This window comes from Heteronotia binoei, chromosome 10, assembly GCF_032191835.1.
Source record: "Heteronotia binoei isolate CCM8104 ecotype False Entrance Well chromosome 10, APGP_CSIRO_Hbin_v1, whole genome shotgun sequence".
Lineage (NCBI taxonomy): Eukaryota > Metazoa > Chordata > Lepidosauria > Squamata > Gekkonidae > Heteronotia > Heteronotia binoei.
Window position 1 is genome coordinate 37,006,992 of NC_083232.1, and position 20,862 is coordinate 37,027,853.

At 44.0% G+C, this 20,862-nt stretch overlaps 1 protein-coding gene across 4 annotated transcripts in view; it reads right to left on the reverse strand.

The window, feature by feature from the left end:
- The window catches only part of CACNB2 (calcium voltage-gated channel auxiliary subunit beta 2), a 225,293-nt gene extending 205,597 nt beyond the window's left edge, over positions 1–19,696 (reverse strand). For all 4 annotated transcript variants that reach the window (XM_060248402.1, XM_060248403.1, XM_060248401.1 and 1 more), the window contains exon 1: positions 19,334–19,696. In XM_060248402.1, the coding sequence (XP_060104385.1) occupies positions 19,334–19,450 (117 nt within the window). In that variant the 5' untranslated portion in view covers positions 19,451–19,696. The remainder of the gene's footprint in view (positions 1–19,333) is intronic.
- Positions 19,697–20,862: the final 1,166 nt, after the last annotated feature.

The following is a 20,862-nucleotide window of genomic DNA, read 5'->3' on the forward strand; positions in this document are numbered from 1 at the left end:
ATGGTGAAAGGGTGGAGCCAGTACTGCGCACACTGCGCTTCACCTAAAAATTCCTCTGCGCAGGCCTGAAGGGTATCCACATCCACAACCCACAACATACCAAGTCCTGCAGCGATGGGCAAGGGGCAAAACGGCAGGTGGAAGATGCCACTGGAAGCCGCAGTCCCGATCCTGCATGTAGGCGGTTCAGGGTATTGGTTGCCTGATGCTGACCCGGAGACAAAAGCATTTTTCAGCAGCACCCTGAATGACCAAGCAGCCTTATTTAGGGACAGCACTGCTTGCTCCGTATGGAGAGGGGCCTAGAAAAGGTGGCCTAAACAAAGCTCGTCTCCTCCCCCCCCAGTTGGCTAGCCGCAGTCAACGGGCATCCTTACTTGCGGACAAAAAATAACAACAAAGAAAAGGCATGCACCTGCCTCACAAAGTGTGCAAGGACTAAAGCTTGCGTGTTGGAACATCAGAACCATGCTTGACACAGTAGACAGTGGTCGCCCTGAACGACGCTCTGCTCTAGTTGCCCACGAACTTCTCAGGTTGAATATCGACATAGCAGCTCTCAGTGAGGTCCGTTTCCCTGAGGAAGGTAGTCTTCAAGAACACGGTGCTGGCTATACCCTCTACTGGTCGGGTAAGTCAAAAGCTGAGAGCCGCCTTTCTGGCGTTGGCTTCATGGTCAGGAATTCCATTGCCTCTAAACTCGAAAACCTGCCAACAGGTCACTCAGATCACATCATGTCTATGCGCCTCCCTCTTCAAAACAAGCAGCATGCAACACTCTTCAGTGTGTATGCCCCAACCCTTCAAGCAGATTCTGCAGAAAAGAATAAGTTCTATGCTGATCTACGCAACCTCATACGGAAGACCCCTACAGAGGACAAGGTGATCATCCTTGGGGACTTCAATGCCAGAGTAGGTAAAGACTCGGAAGCCTGGAAAGGAGTACTTGGCAAACACGGCATTGGCAACTACAATGATAACGGGCGCCTCCTGCTAGAATTCTGCACGGAGCATCAGCTCACCATTACCAACACTATCTTCCAGCAGAAGAACAGTCTGAAGACAACCTGGATGCACCCACAGTCCAAGCATTGGCACCTTATTGACTACATTCTGGTGCGCCAGAGAGACCTTCGAGATGTCTTACACACCCGAGTAATGCCCAGTGCAGAATGTCATACGAATCATCGTCTTGTACGCTGCAATCTCCATCTTCACTTTAAATCTACACCCAGGAGAGGCGGTATCCCCCGGAGGAAGTTTCAGGTTGGCAGCCTTCAGTCAGCCCAAGTTAGAGCTGCCTTCCAGGCAAAACTCCAGGCAAGAATTGAGGACCCCAGTTGCCTCACAGATCCTTCTCCAGAAGCACTCTAGGAACACCTAAAAACTACCATCCTGTTGACCTCTGAAGAAGTCCTCAGGTTCTCCACAAGGAAGAACAAGGACTGGTTTGACGAGAACAATCAAGAGATCCAAGAATTACTGGCGGAAAACAGATCTGCCTACCAAGCACATCTTGCTCAGCCCTCCTGTCCCGGGAAAAAAGCAACCTCCAGCGCAAGCTTCGAGACATTCAGAATGAGTGGTGGACCAAGCTTGCAGAGAGAACCCAGCTGTGTGCAGACACTGGTGATTTAAGAGGGTTCTACGAAGCCCTGAAGGCAGTATATGGTCCATCACATCAGGCTCAGAGTCCCTTGCGTAGTGCAGACAGCCAAGTGCTCCTCACAGACAAGGCATCCATACTGAACCGGTGGTCGGAGTATTTTCAGGTTCTCTTCAGTGCCAATCGCGTAGTTCAAGATTGAGCAATCCACCTCACCCCACTTCAACCAGTGAAAACAGAGTTGGATGAGATCCCCACCCTAGAAGAGACTGTTAAAGCCATCAAGCAACTGAAAAGTGGCAAGGCAGCGGGAGTTGATGGAATCCCACCAGAGATCTGGAAGCATGGGGGCATAGTACTACATAGCACACTTCACAAAGTACTTGTCACCTGCTGGGAACAAGGCAAACTACCACAGGACTTTTGCGATGCAATCATCATCACTCTGCATAAGAACAAAGGGGAAAAGTCAGTTTGCTCCATCTACCGGGGGATAACCCTGCTCTCCATCGCAGGCAAAATCCTTGCCAGAATACTCCTGAACAGACTGGTGCCCACCAGAAGAACTCCTCCCAGAGAGCCAGTGTGACTTCAGAGCTAACAGGAGCACCATCGACATGGTATTTGTTCTCAGGGTGCTCCAAGAGAAATGCAGGGAACAGAACAAGGGTCTATATGTGACTTTTGTTGACCTTACCAAAGCCTTTGATACCATTAGCAGGAACGGCCTGTGGAAAATCTTGGAATGTTTAGGATGTCCCCCAAGGTTCCTCAGTATGGTCATCCAGCTACATGAAGACCAGCGAGGCCAAGTTAGACACTGCAACGATCTCTCGGAGCCCTTCCTAATAGGCACAGGTGTAAAGCAAGGCTGTGTTCTCACGCCAACTCTCTTTACGATCTTCTTTAGCATGATGCTTCAAAGAGCCGCAGTAGATTTAGATGATGACGATGGTGTATACACCCGCTATCGCACCGATGGCAGCCTGTTCAACCTGAGGCGATTAAAGGCTCACTCCAAGACAATGGAAAAACTTATCCGAGAGCTACTGTTTGCTGATGATGCTGCACTTGTCTCCCACTCGGTATCAGCTCTGCAGCATTTGACGTCCTGCTTTGCAGAGGCTGCCAAGCTATTCGGCCTAGAAGTTAGTCTGAAGAAGACAGAAGTTCTCCACCAGCCTGCACCCCAGGAAGATTATCACCCTCCTTGCATCACTGTGGGTGAATCAGTTTTGAAGACAGTCCAGCAGTTCAGCTACCTGGGGTGCATCATCTCCTCAGACGCCAAGATCGACAAGGAGATTGACAATAGACTGGCAAAGGCAAACCGTGCATTTAGCCGACTGCATAAAAGAGTGTGGAGCAACAAGCATCTGAAAAAAGGCACAAAGATCAATGTTTACAAAGCGGTTGTGATGATAACCCTTATCTACGGCTCCGAATCGTGGGTATTATACCGTCATCATCTGCGACTCCTTGAGCGCTTTCATCAGCGCTGCCTTCGCACCATCCTCAACATCCACTGGAGTGACTTTGTGACCAACACTGAAGTCCTCAAGCGGGCGGAGGTTACAAGCATTGAGGCATTGCTGTTGAAGACGCAGCTGCGCTGGGCAGGGCATATCTCCAGGATGGAAAACCACCGCCTTCCCAAGATTGCCCTGTATGGCGAACTTTCCACCGGCCATCGAAATAGAGGGGCACCAAAGAAGAGGTTCAAGGACTCCTTGAAGAAATCCCTTGGTACCTGTTGCATTAACCATCACCAGTGGTCTGACCTAGCCTCAGATCGCAAAGCATGGAGGCACACCATCCACCAGGCTGTCTCTTCCTTTGAGAACGCACGTATAGCTGGTCTTGAGGACAAAAGGAGATTGAGGAAGAATCCTACTGCTACAGCACCAACCCCAAATCAGACTTTTCCCTGCAGCCACTGTGGCCGGACCTGCCTGTCCCGCATTGGTCTTGTCAGCCACCAGCGAGCCTGCAGCAGACGTGGAGTACTGCACCTTTCTTAAATCTCCGTTCGTGAAGTCAAGCCGAGAGAGAGAGAGAGAGATTGGCAGGAGCCAGGGTCAATGAGGTTTTTCCTTCCACCCCCCTTCCAGCCCTCCTCTAATGGAGGGCTCAAGTTTGGTGAGGCTGCTCAAGTTTGGTGAGGCTGAGACTGCCTCTCGCCTTTTCCACCTCACTAGGTGCTCTCCCCTGTATCTGGCCTCCTTGTCTTGGCCTACCACATATGAGGCAAAGTCCCACCATGCCTTTTCTGCTGCTGCCACACCCCTGGGATCCACTGAGCCTGGCTGCTGGCTCCAAGGCCCTTTTTGCTGTGGCTGGTCCCGGGCCACCACCAACAAAGTGGATAAGTGTAGGGTTGGGGATGCCATCTTTGGACAGAGTACTACATAAAACATAACTGAATACAGAACCCAGTAAATGAACTGTAAGTGGACAGGGTGGGTGGATGTGATGGCTGCCTCAGCAGGTGTGGTATGCAGAAGGGTAGGGGGCATCGCCTAAAGGTTTCCAAGCTTTGATTACTATCCATGACCTAAGATTTGGAAAGGAGGGAGGTGAAGTCACCCCAGATCCCCCTGGCTCCTGTCTGACTGCTCCAGTTCTCTTGAGTTTCTCTCTATACCACATCAGGTTAGGAAAGGAGCAGTCCTGACTGCTTCCTCCTCATCTTGGGACTGCCAAGGCTTATATATCCCAAGCCATTTCCCCTTATATACCCCAAGCCATTCCCACCCCCTCCTTTCCTGCCTCATAAAGTCTTCTGGCCTTGCAATTCTCTGATCTGTTCGCAAGCTCTGTTGTCAGCCCACCTGGTGCCTCCTGGAGCCAGCGGGCCCATTGCTGCTGATGGGTCTGCTGAAGTTGGCTGCCATGTGAGGGTAAGCCTCATTCAACAGCTGATTGACAGTACTGAATGCACCAAGCTGGCCTGCCTTTCCAGCATTACTCCAGCATCACTGTAGTCAGCACCAACACAGCAGAACTCTTGAGAACCACCCAAGGCATCAGAGAGGGAGGATGCAGTCTCCCCTCAGCAGTGAATAAGGTTTGAAAGCTAGTCACAGCTCAAAAAAAAATGCAAAGAACTGCTTCAGTTATGGCATTGACAGGACTCCAGGAAAGAAAAAAGGAAGACTCAAAAGGTATGCATATTTCCCAACAAGTAGGGATTAAAAAGCCATGACAATATGTAAACTTTCAAGAGGTTATTCAAACCAGAGACTGTCATATTTAGAAATCTATTTTTAGCAAGCCCAAGATGTACATATAAGGGGGAAATTAGAAAACCAAAGATTACTTAAGAAAGGAAAAGAAAATAATTCCAAATTAGAATCATAGAGGGGTAGCAGAAAGATGATGAAAAAAGTAGAATGACTAAGGCTTCAGGGTGTGGAAAGAAAGACTAGGAAATTGTTGAGGGGGCAATGGTAATTTATTTATCACAAAGAATGAATGAATTCCCACCTTGAAAAAAATTGGTTTACTGCGATGAATGAGATACTGATTAACAGAGATTACACTGTCAGAAGCAATAGTGCTGCAGAACAGAGATAAAAATAAAAAACAGTGTTTTTTTCTGACACAGAAGCCAACAGTAGTTAATGAGGGGTGGGAATAGGCTGCAATGGCAAAAGAGCAGCAACATGAACATGCTACAATACAAAGTCATAATAAATATATAAGATCCATTACATAACAAACTATTTTTGAAAGGCCATCCCTTCCAACCAAGTAAATTAATCTAATTAAAAATAAAAAGACATTTGGCTTCCATTCATAAAAGGAAAATAATGGTGGTAAGAGTTTTCCATACATTAGACCTACTTCAGGTTAACAATACATGTTGGAATTCTCCCCTATGAAAAGAGTCTCCCATTCTGTCTGACATGAGGGCAGATCATCTTTCATCATATTATGGGGTCAGAACCACAGATCCTCATGGCCTGCAATGAGCCAGTCTTTTGCAACGCAGCGACATCTGCTTGCTAGTCTTATGCCACTGGACCCAAAACTCACATTAATCTTAGCTCTTGTTCTAGACCTAATGGAGAAACGAAAAGTCTCCAGATCCTGATGTGAGAAAGCTGTTCTACTAACCCATGTATGTAACTTATCACAAAATTCAGCCATTGTACCAGAAGACTGAAAAGTAGCAAATGTTACACTAGTTTTAAAAAGAAGTCTAGTGGGGAACGAGGAAATTACAGGCCAGTCAGCCTAATATCTGACCCAAGCAAATTAGTAAAAACTGTAATTAAAGATGAAATTTTTTAGGCACACGGAGGAACAAAGCCTGCTGAGGGGAAATCAGCATGGCTTCTGCAGAGGGAAGTTCTGCCTCACCAACTTTTTGGAATTCTTTTAGAAAGTATACAAGCATGTATTCAACAGTGACCTCATAGACATTATATACATGGACATATACAAAGACTGTTGACAAGGTAACTCACCAAAGATTTCTAAATAAACTTAGCAGTCATGTGATGACAAGATGGATTAAAACTGGTTTAAATGACAGAAAACAAAGAGTAGGAATCAATGGACAGTTCTCACAACAGAGAGAAATAAGCAATAGGGTCCCACAAGGATCCATATTGGGGTGGTACTATTTAATTGATTCATAAATGATGTGGAACTGGGGGTGAGTAGTGCAGTGGCAAGGTTTGTAGGTGACAAAATTATTCAGGATGGTGAAAACCAAGGCTACCAAGCTCTAAGAGGATCTTTACAAACTTGGGTGACAATGTGGCAAATGAAGTTCAGTGTTGATGTGTAAAGCGATGCGCATTGAGACAAAAAAAATCCCAGCTTAAAATACAGACTAACAAAATCTGAACTTGCTGACACTGAGTCCCCACTCTCATAGTGAATAGTTTCAGGTTAACAATACAATAGTGAAAAGATCTTGGGATCATAGTGAATAGCTTAATGAAAGTGTCAATCCAGTGTGCTGCAGCAGTAAAAAAAATAGATGCTGTGTTAGGGATTATTAGGCAAGGAATTGAACATAAAAATGGCTACTACTATAATGTCTCTGTATAGATCTATGGTGCAGCCTCATTTGGAATACTGTGAACAATTCAGATCACTGTATCTCAAAAAAGACATCTCAGAGCTTGAAAAAGTACAGAAGAGGGCAACCAAGATAATTAGGGGCTTGGAACACTTTTTCTATGAGGAAAGGCTGAAGAGTCTGGGACTGAAGAGAAAACTAAGGAGGGACATAACAGAAGTTTATAACATTATTTATAGGGAGGAGAGAGTTAACAAACAGAAATTTTTCTCCCTCTCCCAAATTACTAAAACTCGAGAATATCAAATTAAGCTAATGGGCAGTAAATTCATGACAGACAAACAGAAATACTTCTTTACACAGTGATCAAAATTAAAATTCACTGCCAGAGGATGTAGTAATGGACACAGAAATAAACAGCTTTAAAAGAGGATTAGATAGATTCATGAAGGACAGGCCTATCAGTGGCTACTAGTCATGGTAGGGTTGCCAGTCCCCAGTCAGGGATCTCCTGGATTCAGGGGCTCCTCTCTGCCATGGACCAGCTGGCCAGTAGGGGAAGCCCCTCCCCTAAACAGGGATATCATGCAGAGATGGTCTGGTATTTGGCAAACTCTATAGTTTGGAAGACAAAAATCAGAGTTTCACCCAAATTTCAGCGCACTCCTGTGCAGTGTCCCCAAGGTGATAACATCACTTCCAGGTAATGTCATCAAGTCAAAGACAGTGCACAACAGTCACAGAATGCCTCCCAAATTAATTGGCAGGCAAGGGGACCTGGCAACCCTAAGCCAGGTTGACTGAGGGAAACCTCCACATTCAGAGGCACTAAACATCTGAATCCCAGAACTAGGAGGCAACATCAGGGGAAGGTCTCAACCTCTGTGCCTTGTTTTTGCCCCCCTCCCCAAGAAACTGGATAGTCACTATGTAACACAGGATGCTGAGCTACAGTATATGGTCTGATCCAGCAGTGTTCTTCTTCTAGTGTTCTTAACCAGTCCTGAATATGGCAGCCCAACTATTATCAGAGGCTCACCACCATGAACATATGTTTCCCATTGTGAAATAGCTACATTGGCTCTTTCTAAATTCAATTCAGGGTGCTGGTTATGACCTTTAAAGCCCTTCATGACTGGAGACCTACATATTTGAAGGACCATCTCCTTCCAAATGTATCTGTGCACCATCAGGCAGTCACCTGTTGACTGCCCCCACTTAGGGTAGCCCATATGGCATCTACCAGACCCTGGGCCTTTTCCATCATGGCTCTGGCTCTGCAGAATGGGCACCCCAAAGAGATGGGGGTGTTCCTCCTTGGAGATCTTCAGGAGGCACTGCAAGGCCTGCCTGTTTGTCATGGCTTTTGAGGGAGTCTAAATTGGCAAGAATCTGTTTATAGAGGAGAGATCTAGAGTCTGTTATCTTATTCTTGCTTTTAAACTGGGGGGGGGGGGGGGAATAACTATGAATGTAAACCACCTTGGACCACAAGAAAAGGCAGGATATAAATGTCTTAATAAATAGACATCCCAAATGAAATAAGCTTCAGTACTGCCACTAAGATATAAGAGTTATGTGGGCAGTCAGAGGATGATTGATCTGTGGGTGCTATTAGGTGTCAGTTCCAATTTAAAACCCAAACTACACATGTTAATAAATGGCTAGGACATCTGATTCTATTTTTTTGCATCCTGGGGATCCCTCCCACCTTACAAAGGGATGCTATCATATTTACACTGCAGTCACCAGCCTGGTAAGGACCACCCAGCTCAAGCCTGGTAATGACTACCCCTCATGTTCCCTTCACTGTCTTCACCTATCCCCCACAGGCCTGCACATTGGAAAGAGTGTGGAAAGGGCATGGGGTTGTGTTAAATGAAACAGAGAAAGAGAGCACTGGCTAATGCTGCTTAAGGCTGCTGTTCAACACTTGAATCCAAACTAAGTTGGATGAACCAACACTTATTTGCTTTGGCTAAGAGAACCCAGTGAAACTTCTCCAATATTCAAGATGAAGGCAAATTCCTGATTTTAGGTGATCTGTATGAGGACAGTGGTTAGACAACTGTCATGAGTACTCAACTACAAAGTTTAGTAGGTGATAAAGCCTCTGCATCTTACTGGGAATAAGCGTACCCACTAACCTACAACAGCCACCTTGCAATACCATGTACATGACAGATCCAGTAAAACTGAGGCTTTTGGCAAAAGCCCTTTGGACTTCACAGCTTAGTGTACAAAAACTGAAAGGTAAGCAATCTATATTTCAATAAGGTTAATTGTTGTATACTGTAGCTCAGGGGTCTTCAACCCCCGGTCCGTGGACTGGCCTGTTAGCAATTGGGCTGTTATATAATTCTTTCATTATATATTACAATGTAGTAGTAATAGTGGTAGCAGTAGTAGTAGTAGTAGTAGTAGTAGTAGGAAGAAGAAGAAGAAGAAGAAGAAGAAGAAGAAGAAGAAGAAGAAGAAGAAGAAGAAGAAGAAGAAGAAGAAGAAGACGACGACGACGATGTTGGATTTATATCCTGCCCTCCACTCTGATACAAAGCTCAAATACTTTGGCCACCAAATGAGAAGGGAGCACTCCCTGAAGAAGATCCTGATGCTAGGAAAGACAGAAGGCAAAAGAAGAAGGGGGCGGCAAAAGATGAGTTGGCTGGACAGTGTTACTGATGTAACAAACACGAATTTGAGCAGACTTCGGAAGATAGTGGAAGACAGGAGGGCCTGGTGTGACTTTGTCCATGGGGTCGCAGAGTCAGACTCGACTGTGCGACTGAACAACAACAAGCTCCACTCTGAATCTCAGAGTAGCGCACAATCTCCTTTATCTTCCTCCCCCACAACAGACACCTTGTGAGGTGGGTAGGGCTGAGAGAGCTCTCGCCAGAAGCTGCCCTTTCAAGGACAACTCTATAACAGCTATGGCTGACCTGAGGCCATTCCAGCAGCTGCAATTGGAGGAATGGAAAATCAAACCTGGTTCTCCCAGATAAGAGTTCGCACACTTAAACCACGACACCAAAATAAAGTGCACAATTGTATCATCCCAAAACCATCAAATCCCCCTCCCCCGATCCGTGGAAAAATTGTCTTCCACAAAACCGGTCCCTAGTGCAGCTTAGCATGGCAGCAGGTCCCAAATTCAATCCCAGCACCAGTGTGTTCCAGATATCTGCAATAATTTGTGCAGCAAATTGCAAGGGGATTTAAAGACTCTCTAAAATGAAGAAGACTTGGTTTTCATATCCCACTTTTCTCTACCTTAAAGAGTCTCAAAGTGGTTAACAATCACCTTCCCTTCCTCTCCCCTTGAGATGGCATTAAAATGTACTACACATTAAAGAATCATCTACTTAGCATTAGACATTATTACTGAGTGCAGTAGTTTTCTGAATCATATCCAGACCCCAGGAGAAGGGGATTCTCAATCTCCACAGCCTCCACAGACACTGGGGGGGGAGGTGTGCTAATGAAGAGAAGGGAGCTCCTCAAAGTTCACTTGACAAAAGGTTATCAAAACAAAACTCCAAAAGTAGAGAGGCATCGACAGTGAAATCCTAAGGAAACATTCCTTGGAATAAACCCAAAGAATAGATAAACGCTTTTAGTGTGGTAGAGCTGACAGATAACCTTTTGGTACTATGGTACTGGATGTTAGCAGAATCTGAAGGATCCAAGAGAATCAAGAATTTAAAGACACCAGCAGTAGCACGGAATGAGCCAGCACTATGAAGATAGTATCAGGTATTTTTGCCAAATCCCATCTCTCCAAATAAGACTGCAGCCAACAAATTAAATAAGAGTTGATGGAAAGTTTTTCTGGCCATAAGTACAACCTATGCATAAAGCAGACTTACAGAAGCTAACAGTAGGCATAGACATGCAAACCTATCTCAAAAGCCAGAGGGAAATTGACAAACAAATAGTTGCCGACCTCCAGTAATCAGAAATTACTAATGACTTCTAATTGCCTAGAATAATTTTGCATATTCAACTCTGCACCACAGGGCTCTGTTGCGCCACTACAGCTACAACAATGGCACAAAAACATGTGCTTTGTTTTGAAGCACTGTTCTGAAGCCAGTTCTACCCAATTTTCAGCCAACGAATGGAGCTTCAAAGTGCTTAACTTTGCCCACTATATCAGAAACAACCAACTTTTTTTTTAAAAAAAAGGAACAATGAAAATATTAACATGTCTTAATGGCTTTGAAACTATAAACAATGAATCACCCCTCCCAATGTGGGATTAGGCTGAAGGCTGTGGCCAAAAGAGCCATATTATGAAAGGAAAGAAAAGGAGTACAATGGACAAAACTAAGGACAGTTCAAAAATGACCAGTTTTGCGAATACTGGACCAAAATTATAGGATGCAGACCTATGTGAAATTATTTGTAAAAGAATGACAATCATATTGCATAAATATTTAAAAAAATTAATTCTCCTCTTCATCAGGGCAACTATGAGAATCATGAAGACAACATTTCAGAGGGCCTGATCACCCTGGGAGTTGAGAAAGGTGGTGCTATATGTACAGCTACAATTACGTATACCTTTATAAAGAGATCGAGAAAATGTGACTTTGGGCCATTTAGTGTTTCTCAGCCCAACCTATTGCACAAGGTTGCTGTAATAATAAATTGGGCAGTACCATGTACACTGCACAAAGCTCCTTAGGAAAAAAAAGTATATAAACACAAGGACTGAAGTAGAATGGATGGTATACCCAGAGATAACCAATTATTATCCCATTCATTCCAACAGCGAGTCATATTGTTTGCCTTCATATGGTATTAGGTTGGTGGTATGAGGAAAGCCAGAGGAAATCTTTGTCTAGGGCCCCATGGTGGCAGTTAGCAACCTTGCTCTTGATCTACATCAGTTTTACTTCAGGCCAAGATTAAGAACAGAAACTGCTGGCCTTCTCAGTAGTCTTTGACATTGTTCACTAGCATCGCTATTGGAAATTGAAGCATTGCTCTGGCTTCCTTCTTACAGACAGATGAGTGCTTAAAGAAAGTATTTCTTCAGTATTGGCATCACAGATTAGAAATGTCTCCTAGAAAGAACTGACAAACGTCTTCTTTACAGTTACCGTATATACATCAAGTAAAAACATTTCTGTTCCTCCAGGCTTAGAACAAAAGTTTTATCTAGTTTTTGGCAGTAAGTTTATAATAGCAAAATCTGATAAATTTTGGCAGCTGTATAACTTCTTACTATTGCTTTTAATACGGTATTGTGTAGTTTGTTTGTTTGTTTTATTCTATTTTTAGCCCGCCCTTCCCATAGAACAGGCTCCGGGCAGGTTACATCATAAAAACAATCAACAGTTAAAAATAATTAAAATATATAAGATCTAAAATTACAGAATAACAACAGAAATTAAAATGGCAAATTCTGTCTCACAAACATGGCCTATTTTCTAGGTCCAGCAAAGGTCCTGCAGCACTGGGATGGTATGAAAGGGGGGAGGCCAATAACAAGTGAGGTCCACTGACTCAGCTGAAAGCTTGGCGAAAGAGCTCTGTTTTACAGGCCCTGCAGAATTAAAGTAAATACCGCAGGGCCCGAAGTGTAGAAACTTTTTTTAAAATATACTTATAGAAAAGCAGTTCAGAATTCTTAAAAACTAAATATTTTAATTAATGTTACACTATTAAAAAGTAAATGTAAAAAAATTATATACCCGAGTACTGTTGCCTTTCACAAATATCTCTCTCTTTTACCGATAGCAAAAAAGGTATTTATAGAGCACCAGTATTGATTTGTCTTTGATTAACCAGCAAAATTCCTTGACCACCCCACTGATGAGCTGGAACTTGCTGCAGCCATCAAGTCATTGCGCACTAACAAATCTCCAGGTCTTGATGGCTTCACCTCTGAATTCTACAAAGCTTATAGTTCCTCACTATCCTCATATTTATTAACTCTTTTTAATCATATTCTTGACTCTGGCTCTATCCCCCAGTCCTGGAGTCTGGCCAAGATTATTGTTTTGCATAAGAAAGAAAGAGATGAACTAGACCCCAAATCCTATCGACCGATATCACTCTTAAACACAGACTACAAGCTCTTTGCCAGCATTCTAACTAAGCGATTAAATAGTTTTATAGAAAAGTATATTGCCCCAGATCAGGCGGGTTTCATCCCTGGTCGTGATCTAACTGATGTCACTCAAAAAACATTGAACCTGATCTATCACTGTACATCCAAGGCCGTTCAAGATGCCTGTATTCTATCCATAGACATAGAAAAAGCCTTTGACTCGGTCGAACCTCTTTATTTGCACTCTTTGCTCGAAAGAATGGATTTTGGTCCTAAATTTCACAATCTTATAGATTCTTTTTATTTCTCCCCTTCAGCGCTACTTCGGATTAACAATTTAAACTCAGCTATCTTCAACTTGTCTAGAGGCACTCAACAAGGGTGCCCTCTCTCACCCCTTTTATTTGCTCTTGCAATTGAGCCTCTTGCCATCAAAATCAGGAATGATACTCGCATCCAGGGTGTCCCTGTGGAGACCGAAGTTTTTAAGGTAAGTCTCTTCGCGGACGACATAACTTTGTATCTTACTAATCCCTCCTCGTCACTTCCAGCAATTCATTCTCACCTCTCTGAATTTGCCAATGCTTCAGGCCTTACCATAAACTTTGATAAATCTCTCTTGCATTCTATTACTCTATCCCCAGCCTCCATCTCCTTTATCAGAAAGCACTATCGCTATAAGTGGGTTAACAAATCTTGGAAACACCTTGGCATTCACATCCCACTTGACTTTAATACTCTCCCAGCTGTCAATCAGGCGGAAATCTCCAAATCTATCAAGTCACTCCTAACCTACTCCGGCAAACAACAATTTTTCACCCTTTTGGAACGCATTTACTTAATTAAATCTTTGATCCTTCCCAAAATAGTGTTCTACTTACGCGCTGTCCCTCTGTGTGTCCCGGCCTCCTTGCTACATAAGTGGCAATCCCAAATGAATGAATTCATTTGGCAACATCGGAAACCAAGGCTCAACTTTGCATCGAGCAGACGGTCTGTTTCAATGGGTGGACTGGGGATCCCAGATATTTTTAGATACCATGATGCTATTATTCTTTCTAACTTGGTGAAATATTATAGGTCCTCTTATGTGGCGGACTGGAAGTTGATCGAAAATTCTTATCTTAAGGCCCCTTCTTTTCAAGAAGAGCTCTGGAATGTCCCCAAACGAGTTAAATCTTCTCTTTCTCCAAATCCTTTTTTAGCTTCCTTATTGCAGGTTTGGCGTAAACATCATATTTAGATAGCTCCTCCAACCTCTCCGTTAACCACGTTTATTGGTCAGCACTGGTTTGCTCCGGGACTGCGTAAAAACTCATTTGTGAAATGGAGACGATTGGGGCTGACTCGCTTTGTCGATGTCCTTCTTAATGGGGTAGTAAAAGACAAAGGGACTCTGGAGGCTGACTCCGACCTTCGGCTCCCCTGGTTTGAGTATCTTCAACTTCGGCATTTACTTGACTCGCATCTCTTTACACCTCCTTTACGCATTCACCTTACTGATTTTGAAAAGATTTTATTTTGTGACTCAATCCCGATCAAAGGATTGATATCAAAGATTTATAAAATACTACTCCGCCCCCTTAACGCAGTGCCACACTCTCACCAAGGTGCCTGGGTCCGAGACCTGTACATGGAGCTGACTGAGGAGCAGTGGCAGGCTATTTGGTGTTCTTCCATATACAAAACAAAAGCAATGAACGTTCAACTTCAAGCCTTAAAAGTCCTTACGCGATGGTACAGGACTCCAGTGCAGTTAGCACACTCATCCTCTATCTCGCCTCTCTGTTTTAAGAATTGTGGCCAGAAGAGCACATTTTTTCACTCTTGGTGGCTATGCCCAGTCATAAATAGCTTTTGGAGGCAAATCTACCAAGAAGTACTAGCTCTCACTTCACACTCTCCACCATTTACGCCTGAATATGCTCTTTTGAATCTTACAGGCACCTCGAGCACTTCCGAACCTGTAGAGGAATTGATCTCGCATATGTTTGTGGCTGCTAAATTTGCAATTGCCCTAGTCTGGAAGCAGCAATCTCCTCCCTCACGACGGACTTGGTGGTTGAAATTGTGGGATTATTTTGTTTTAGATAAGCTTACTTATGATTTAGACCCCCATCGTTCTCAACAAATTGCTTCCCTGAGTTTTATAGAAAAATGGCGTCCCTTTATAGACAAAGTGTTAGCTGATAACAATATTCCTAGTAACTCATACCATGCTATACTGATGTCATGTCAATTGTTGTTGTAATTTTGCTCTAAGATGGCCTATGGTGTATGCACCTACTTCCCTGTTCTGTATTGGTACTTGGTGCACACTTACTGATTTGTTGATGTATTTGTACCATGTTTCTCAATTCAATAAAGCATTTAAAAAAATTTTTTTTTAAAAACCCAGCAAAATGTTGTTTTGCCTGAAGATCAGTTAACTCCCCACCACTGCTGCTTTTCATTACTGAAAAAACATTGCCGTTCACTTTAATAAGCACACCTAAGAAATACTATCAGTACAATCTTCTAAGGCCCAAACTAGATGAGACATTAAATCAGGAAAACTGCAGGAGTTAGTCTGGGAACACAGCATAGAAATACCTCTTTGGTGTAGCAGTTAAGTATGTGGTCTCTTATCTGGGAGAACTGGGTTTGATTCTCCACTCTTTCACATATACCTCCTAATGTGATCTTGGGTCAGCCACAAGTTCTCAGAGCTGTTCTGCTCAAGTGCAGTTCTGGGAGAGCTCTCTCAGTGACATCTACCTCACAGGGTGTCTGTTGTGGGAAGGGGAAGGGAAAGGAGATTTTAAACTGCTCTAAGACTCCAAAAGGTGAGGTATAAATCCAGTCTCTTCTTCTCTCCTCCAAACTGGGCCCTGCAGCACTTAGAAAAATAAATCCACTGCAACTGCACTCTTAGGCACAACATGAAGATGAGTCAGGACAAGAGAATCCTGACTTAGCTTATGAACTACCATCTTGTCTAGTTCAGGCCTAAAAGCCTACTCAAGTTCAGGGTGCAACTTGGTTTAGAATTTACTAAGCCTTCAGAAAAAGATGGAACAGAAATCTAATAAATAAATAAATAAATTTCATGTCATCCACTTTCACCAAGAGCTACCTCATTGAAAAGTACTAGAGTATTGCTTTGTATTACCTTCTTTCCTTTACAGTTTATTTAAGATGTAATGTTCTTCATAAAAAGAACACAAGTAAAATTATGCAAGCTGATTTACATATTAGTTTTTAATGGCAAGATACAATAGAACTTTGATGATCAGTGATATGTAGCCATTTATTTCCTGAGTGATGTGATACTCTTGTCAGATTCACTGAGTACCTAGTGTTAAAAATAATCAAAACTGTTTTGAAACCACACCTTGTTGTAATATTATTTATTTACTTCATTTATCCCTGACCTTTTTTCCCAATGGGGACTCAAAGCAGTTTTCATCATTTTCCTTTCCCCCTTTATCCTCACAACAACCCTGTAAGGTAGATTAGGCAAGAGAGTGTACGACTGGCCCAAGGTCATTCAACAAGCTTCCATGGCAAAGTGGAGATCTGAACCTAGGCTACGGTCACAAGAACAGTTAACGCCAATATCAACATAATACCTTTGCAGATTTAAAGAGGACAACCACATCTGCCTTCCGTGCCCCAGTGGTGGCCACCTGTTTTGCCCTGCTTTGGAGACAGAGTAATCAGGCACCAGGGGAAGTCCAGTCTTTGTGGATGCCAGCACTTCCCCTCTGCTTTTCCAGATGTTTGAACTCCCATCTTGCAAACTGAAGCCGGATGGGACATTTGAACTGTCAGATCTGTTTCCACCACCTTAGTTGCTGCCAATATATGCTTAAGCGCATGAGCACATATGTGCATGCACCCACCTACATTTTTTTAAAAACAACCATACAGCATGCTCCATGGTTGTAATGTGGATGCATGACCATCCACCAAGTCCATGGGGAAATTGCCTTGGGGTGTGCTGTCTGGTTGGACCTCCCCACAACAGTTTAAACCACTGCAATTAGAGGCATACCGGGACCACACCAAGCCTCCAGTGTGACTGCAGCCCTGGTCTCTCAAATCCTAGTTCAACACTCTTAACCTCTGCACCATATTAAATATTAAAAACTTATATAAACAATACAAATGACACTGGTCATGTTGGGTACTTCAACACAACTCATAGCAGCACTTCCAAAGGAAGACTCACCTTTTCAAAGCACTCTGCCACTCTGCAGCTTCAAACACTGCAAACATGGAGGAAGGGCTCCAGGTTCTCTCTCATGCCAATTTGCCAGCAGAAAAAACATAGAGTGGCAGAGTGCCCTTTTTGCCCTTTGCTTGGGTTCGAGGTATCCTCAGTCACATGATATTTGAACACAAAGAACGTGCAAACAGGACTCCCAATGACTGTTTCTGCTGGCAAAAATGGCATGGAGGGAAGCTTGAAGTCCCTCCTCCACCCTTGAAGCACTTGGAGCCACACTGTGCAGTGGAGGACTTTGAAAAGGTGAGATCTACCTATGCATATGTGGATGAGAGTCATGTCAGGAGATCATAAGCCTTTATAATGTAGCTGCCTGGAACCTTTGTCTATTTGTGGAAATGCTATCACCATTCATTATAAAGAGCTGGAAAAAGATGAGTTGGACAACAGTATGAGGACTTCTTAGTGTATGAAACCCGGCTACAGTCAAAATATTCCTGTCCTGTTTGACAGAAATATCCATGAACTTTTATATCCATTAGCAAAATAAATAACTGTCCTATCATCTCTGCGTTAAGTCTAACCTAACTTTTTTAAAAAAATTATATATTTCTGTCTTTTCATTCTGTGAATGAATTACAGTTAAAAATTGCTAGTGACCTGTAACTGTATCTATTCTGCACATTCAACATCAATAAATTAATTGTAGTTATGTTAAAATGTGAATATTTATAAAACATGTGTTAAAACACCTACAGACAGATAAACACACAGTAAGCTCTTCCTTGATCCTGATGCAATTATTACATGTGCAACTCTCTAGTACAAATCTGGGATAACTGGGATACAATACAACTGGCAAAGAAACTTGTCTCACACACACAGACACACACATATCATATATGCATGCATATACATTCACACACACACACAATGTTACAGCTCCTTTACCAAGAACACTGAAAAGTACACAGAAACAGACACGCATCTTTACACATACAACATAAAACTTTACTTTCTTTGTTTTAACCTTCCTTAACACCTGAATGTAGAATGAGAATGATTAAATAAAGTACATTGTCAAAAACACCTAATATACCAGGAAGGTTAATACAGTCCTCTATATGTATGCTTCAGGCAATGAAAATAATTTAAACAGAATTATTGAGCATCACTGTGCCTGCTCAAATTAAAAAATCCCGCTACAGTGTCTTTGAGCCATTAAATAAATAAACTATAACTATAGATAGAACCATTCCTTCTAAATTATACTAAAGGATTATAATCTGTTTTGCCCATAAATATATATTGAAACTGGAAAAAAATAAATCCTATTTTTTTGTACAACTCTAAATCTGAATCCACATGGTGATTAAAAAGTGCCAACCAAGGTATAATGAATGCATCAAATGTTACTTTTTTAGCATGTACTCATAAAGCACATACGAAAAACATGACATTTCGTGTTCCAAAAACATGTATTTTAACAATACATGTGCAACACAATATGTACCTCAAGAACTCCTGATTGGCCACCACTCCCTGAAGCTTGTACCCATCTGGGAAAACATGCGTTTTGCCGACATGATGTGTTTCACCAGTTGCCCTTTTCCTTACATCTTCCCAGGGTCAGGTATTTCTGCCTGTATTTTCTTTTAATTAGGCAAAGGTTTTCAAGGATGAATTCTCTGATAGGACTAAACGTTCCTGACAAAAAGACCTCATAAATCAGAATCACCCTGTTGCACTCAAAAGTAATTTTCAAGCCCTCTGAAGATCAACGGGAGACTTCATCTAAATCAATGTTTGTGGCTCGACTGGAGAAATGAGCTCTGAGAGTTATTCGAAATCAGCAGCTGACCGGTTATAAAGGTCACCAGGAAGAGTCCAGGTGGGTCGGCAGCCTGGGCAGGGCGCCCCTCCACCGTGGCCACCCAGTTCTGAGGAGCACTATGCCGCCCCAGCCCAAGGAGGGGGGGGGGCACCGAGGCGAAGGATGGGCAATGCCGCCCCACCCTGCCCAGCTGCCTTGTCCAAGCACCTCCTGCTCCGAGCTAGCCGGGCAGACGCTCCGTCTCTCCTTGGGGGGAGGGGGGGAGCAGGAGTGGCTGCGGGTGGGGTCCTTTTCCAGGATCGCTTCGACGCCCCTCCCGCACCAAATTAAGTGAGTGCAATCAGGGTAGAATTTCATCTTTCTTTCTCCCATCTGGGACTGAACATGAATGGAAGCCAGTTCCACATTTCCTGCTGTCTCTTGGAGACCGAAAGATGGAAGCCATTAATCGCTGAAAGAGAATAAAAACTTCTCCCGGCAGCCGCCCGGGACCAGCCGGGGAAAGGGGGGGGGGGGAGCCGCCTCTGCCCCCCCCCCCGCCGCCTTCTTCCCACCCCCTTCCGCGGTCCTCCCCCACCATGCTGTACCTGCACTGTCGTGACCAGCGCCGGGGGATTGTCCAGCAGATGCTCCATCTGCATCTCCTGCACCGCCGTTACTGCCGCTGAAGTGGGAGGCGATTTGGACATGTCACTTTGCACCATTGGAGAAAAAGTAAGCGGGCGTTTTCCAGCAACAAAGCGCCTCGGGAACGGAATTGTAAATAATAGTTTCCACGCACCCCCCACCCTTTCGGCGGTGGCGGCGACCGTTATTGTTGCTGCACGAGGAGGGGTCTGCTGCCGCCTCACGGGTGGGCCATTTCCAAACGATGAAGTGCTCGCTAAGTGGGCTGGGGGAGGAAAGCCAGACGGGCTCTTGAAAGTCCAGGCTCCCGCTGCCTCGCCCTGCCTTAAAACACCGCGGTTTCTCCTTCAGAGAATAGAGCACGGCAACCCGCTGCTACTACAGCCGAGGAAAGGGGAGGAGACGGGGAGGGGCCTGCGAGAAGCTGCGAGTGACAACAACGACGAGTCCTTGTCCCCCCGTCCCCGTCCACACACACACGCACACACACCCTCAAGATCCAAGGCTGAGGAAAAGCGCGCGAAAAGGTTGAGGGGATCGGCGGCTGTCGAATGGGAGCAGAAATTCCTTTCCTGGAAAGTTGCAAGTTGTGATAGTTGCGTATCCGGCGCACCTTCTGATTGTCTGAGGGGGATTTTATTGTTAAGGAGCTTGGCTTGGCTTGGTTAGGCCTGTCTCAGGTTGGTTTACTAACCCCCGAATGTGGGGTTGGCAATCTCCCAGAATTACAATTGATCTCTAGACTATATAAATCATTTATTTATTTATATGCTTGCTTATTTACTTTCTTACTTATTTTAAACATTAATCCGCTTCTAGAGAAAATGGATGCGTTGGAAGGAGGACTGCAATGCATGACATTATACCTCACCAAGGTCCCTTCCCTTCCTACATCCAGTCTCTCAGACTCCGCCCTCAAATCTCCAAGTATTGCTGAACCCGGAGTTGGGTCCCTCCACGAAATGCCTTTTCAGTGCTGACACTGAGCCCTCAGACACAGAGCGAGAAAGTCCAGGGCTTCGCATCTTCCTGGCTTCCAGGAGGGAACACCTGGTATCTCCGTTGGTTGGTTAGGACTGAGCTTGCCACAAGTTCCTCTTTCTGTGGCTGGCCTGGCTTGATGCTTAATGTCATGGTAAAACACACAAAAATATCCTGTGCTGCTGCTGTGAAAGATTAAATCCAAGAGAGCCACTGCATGATTTCATTCCCCTTCAGGCCTGATTGGTTGTTGCCATAAGTATCTTTTGTAATGCAGAGAGCTGTGTTTTAATCTTAAGAGTCCAGGGACCTGAGCTGTTGCATGTGGGGAGATAAATGTTCAAGAGTACAAGCCCACACCTTCAGGTTTGCTGCCCTCGCAATGGCTGAACCATGCTTCAAATAGTACAGACAATACTAACCTTTACAAACCAATGGCCAGACTCTGAATAAGGTAGCATTCTTATTTATTTATTTTTTACAATGAAAAGGTGTTTAATACAAAATA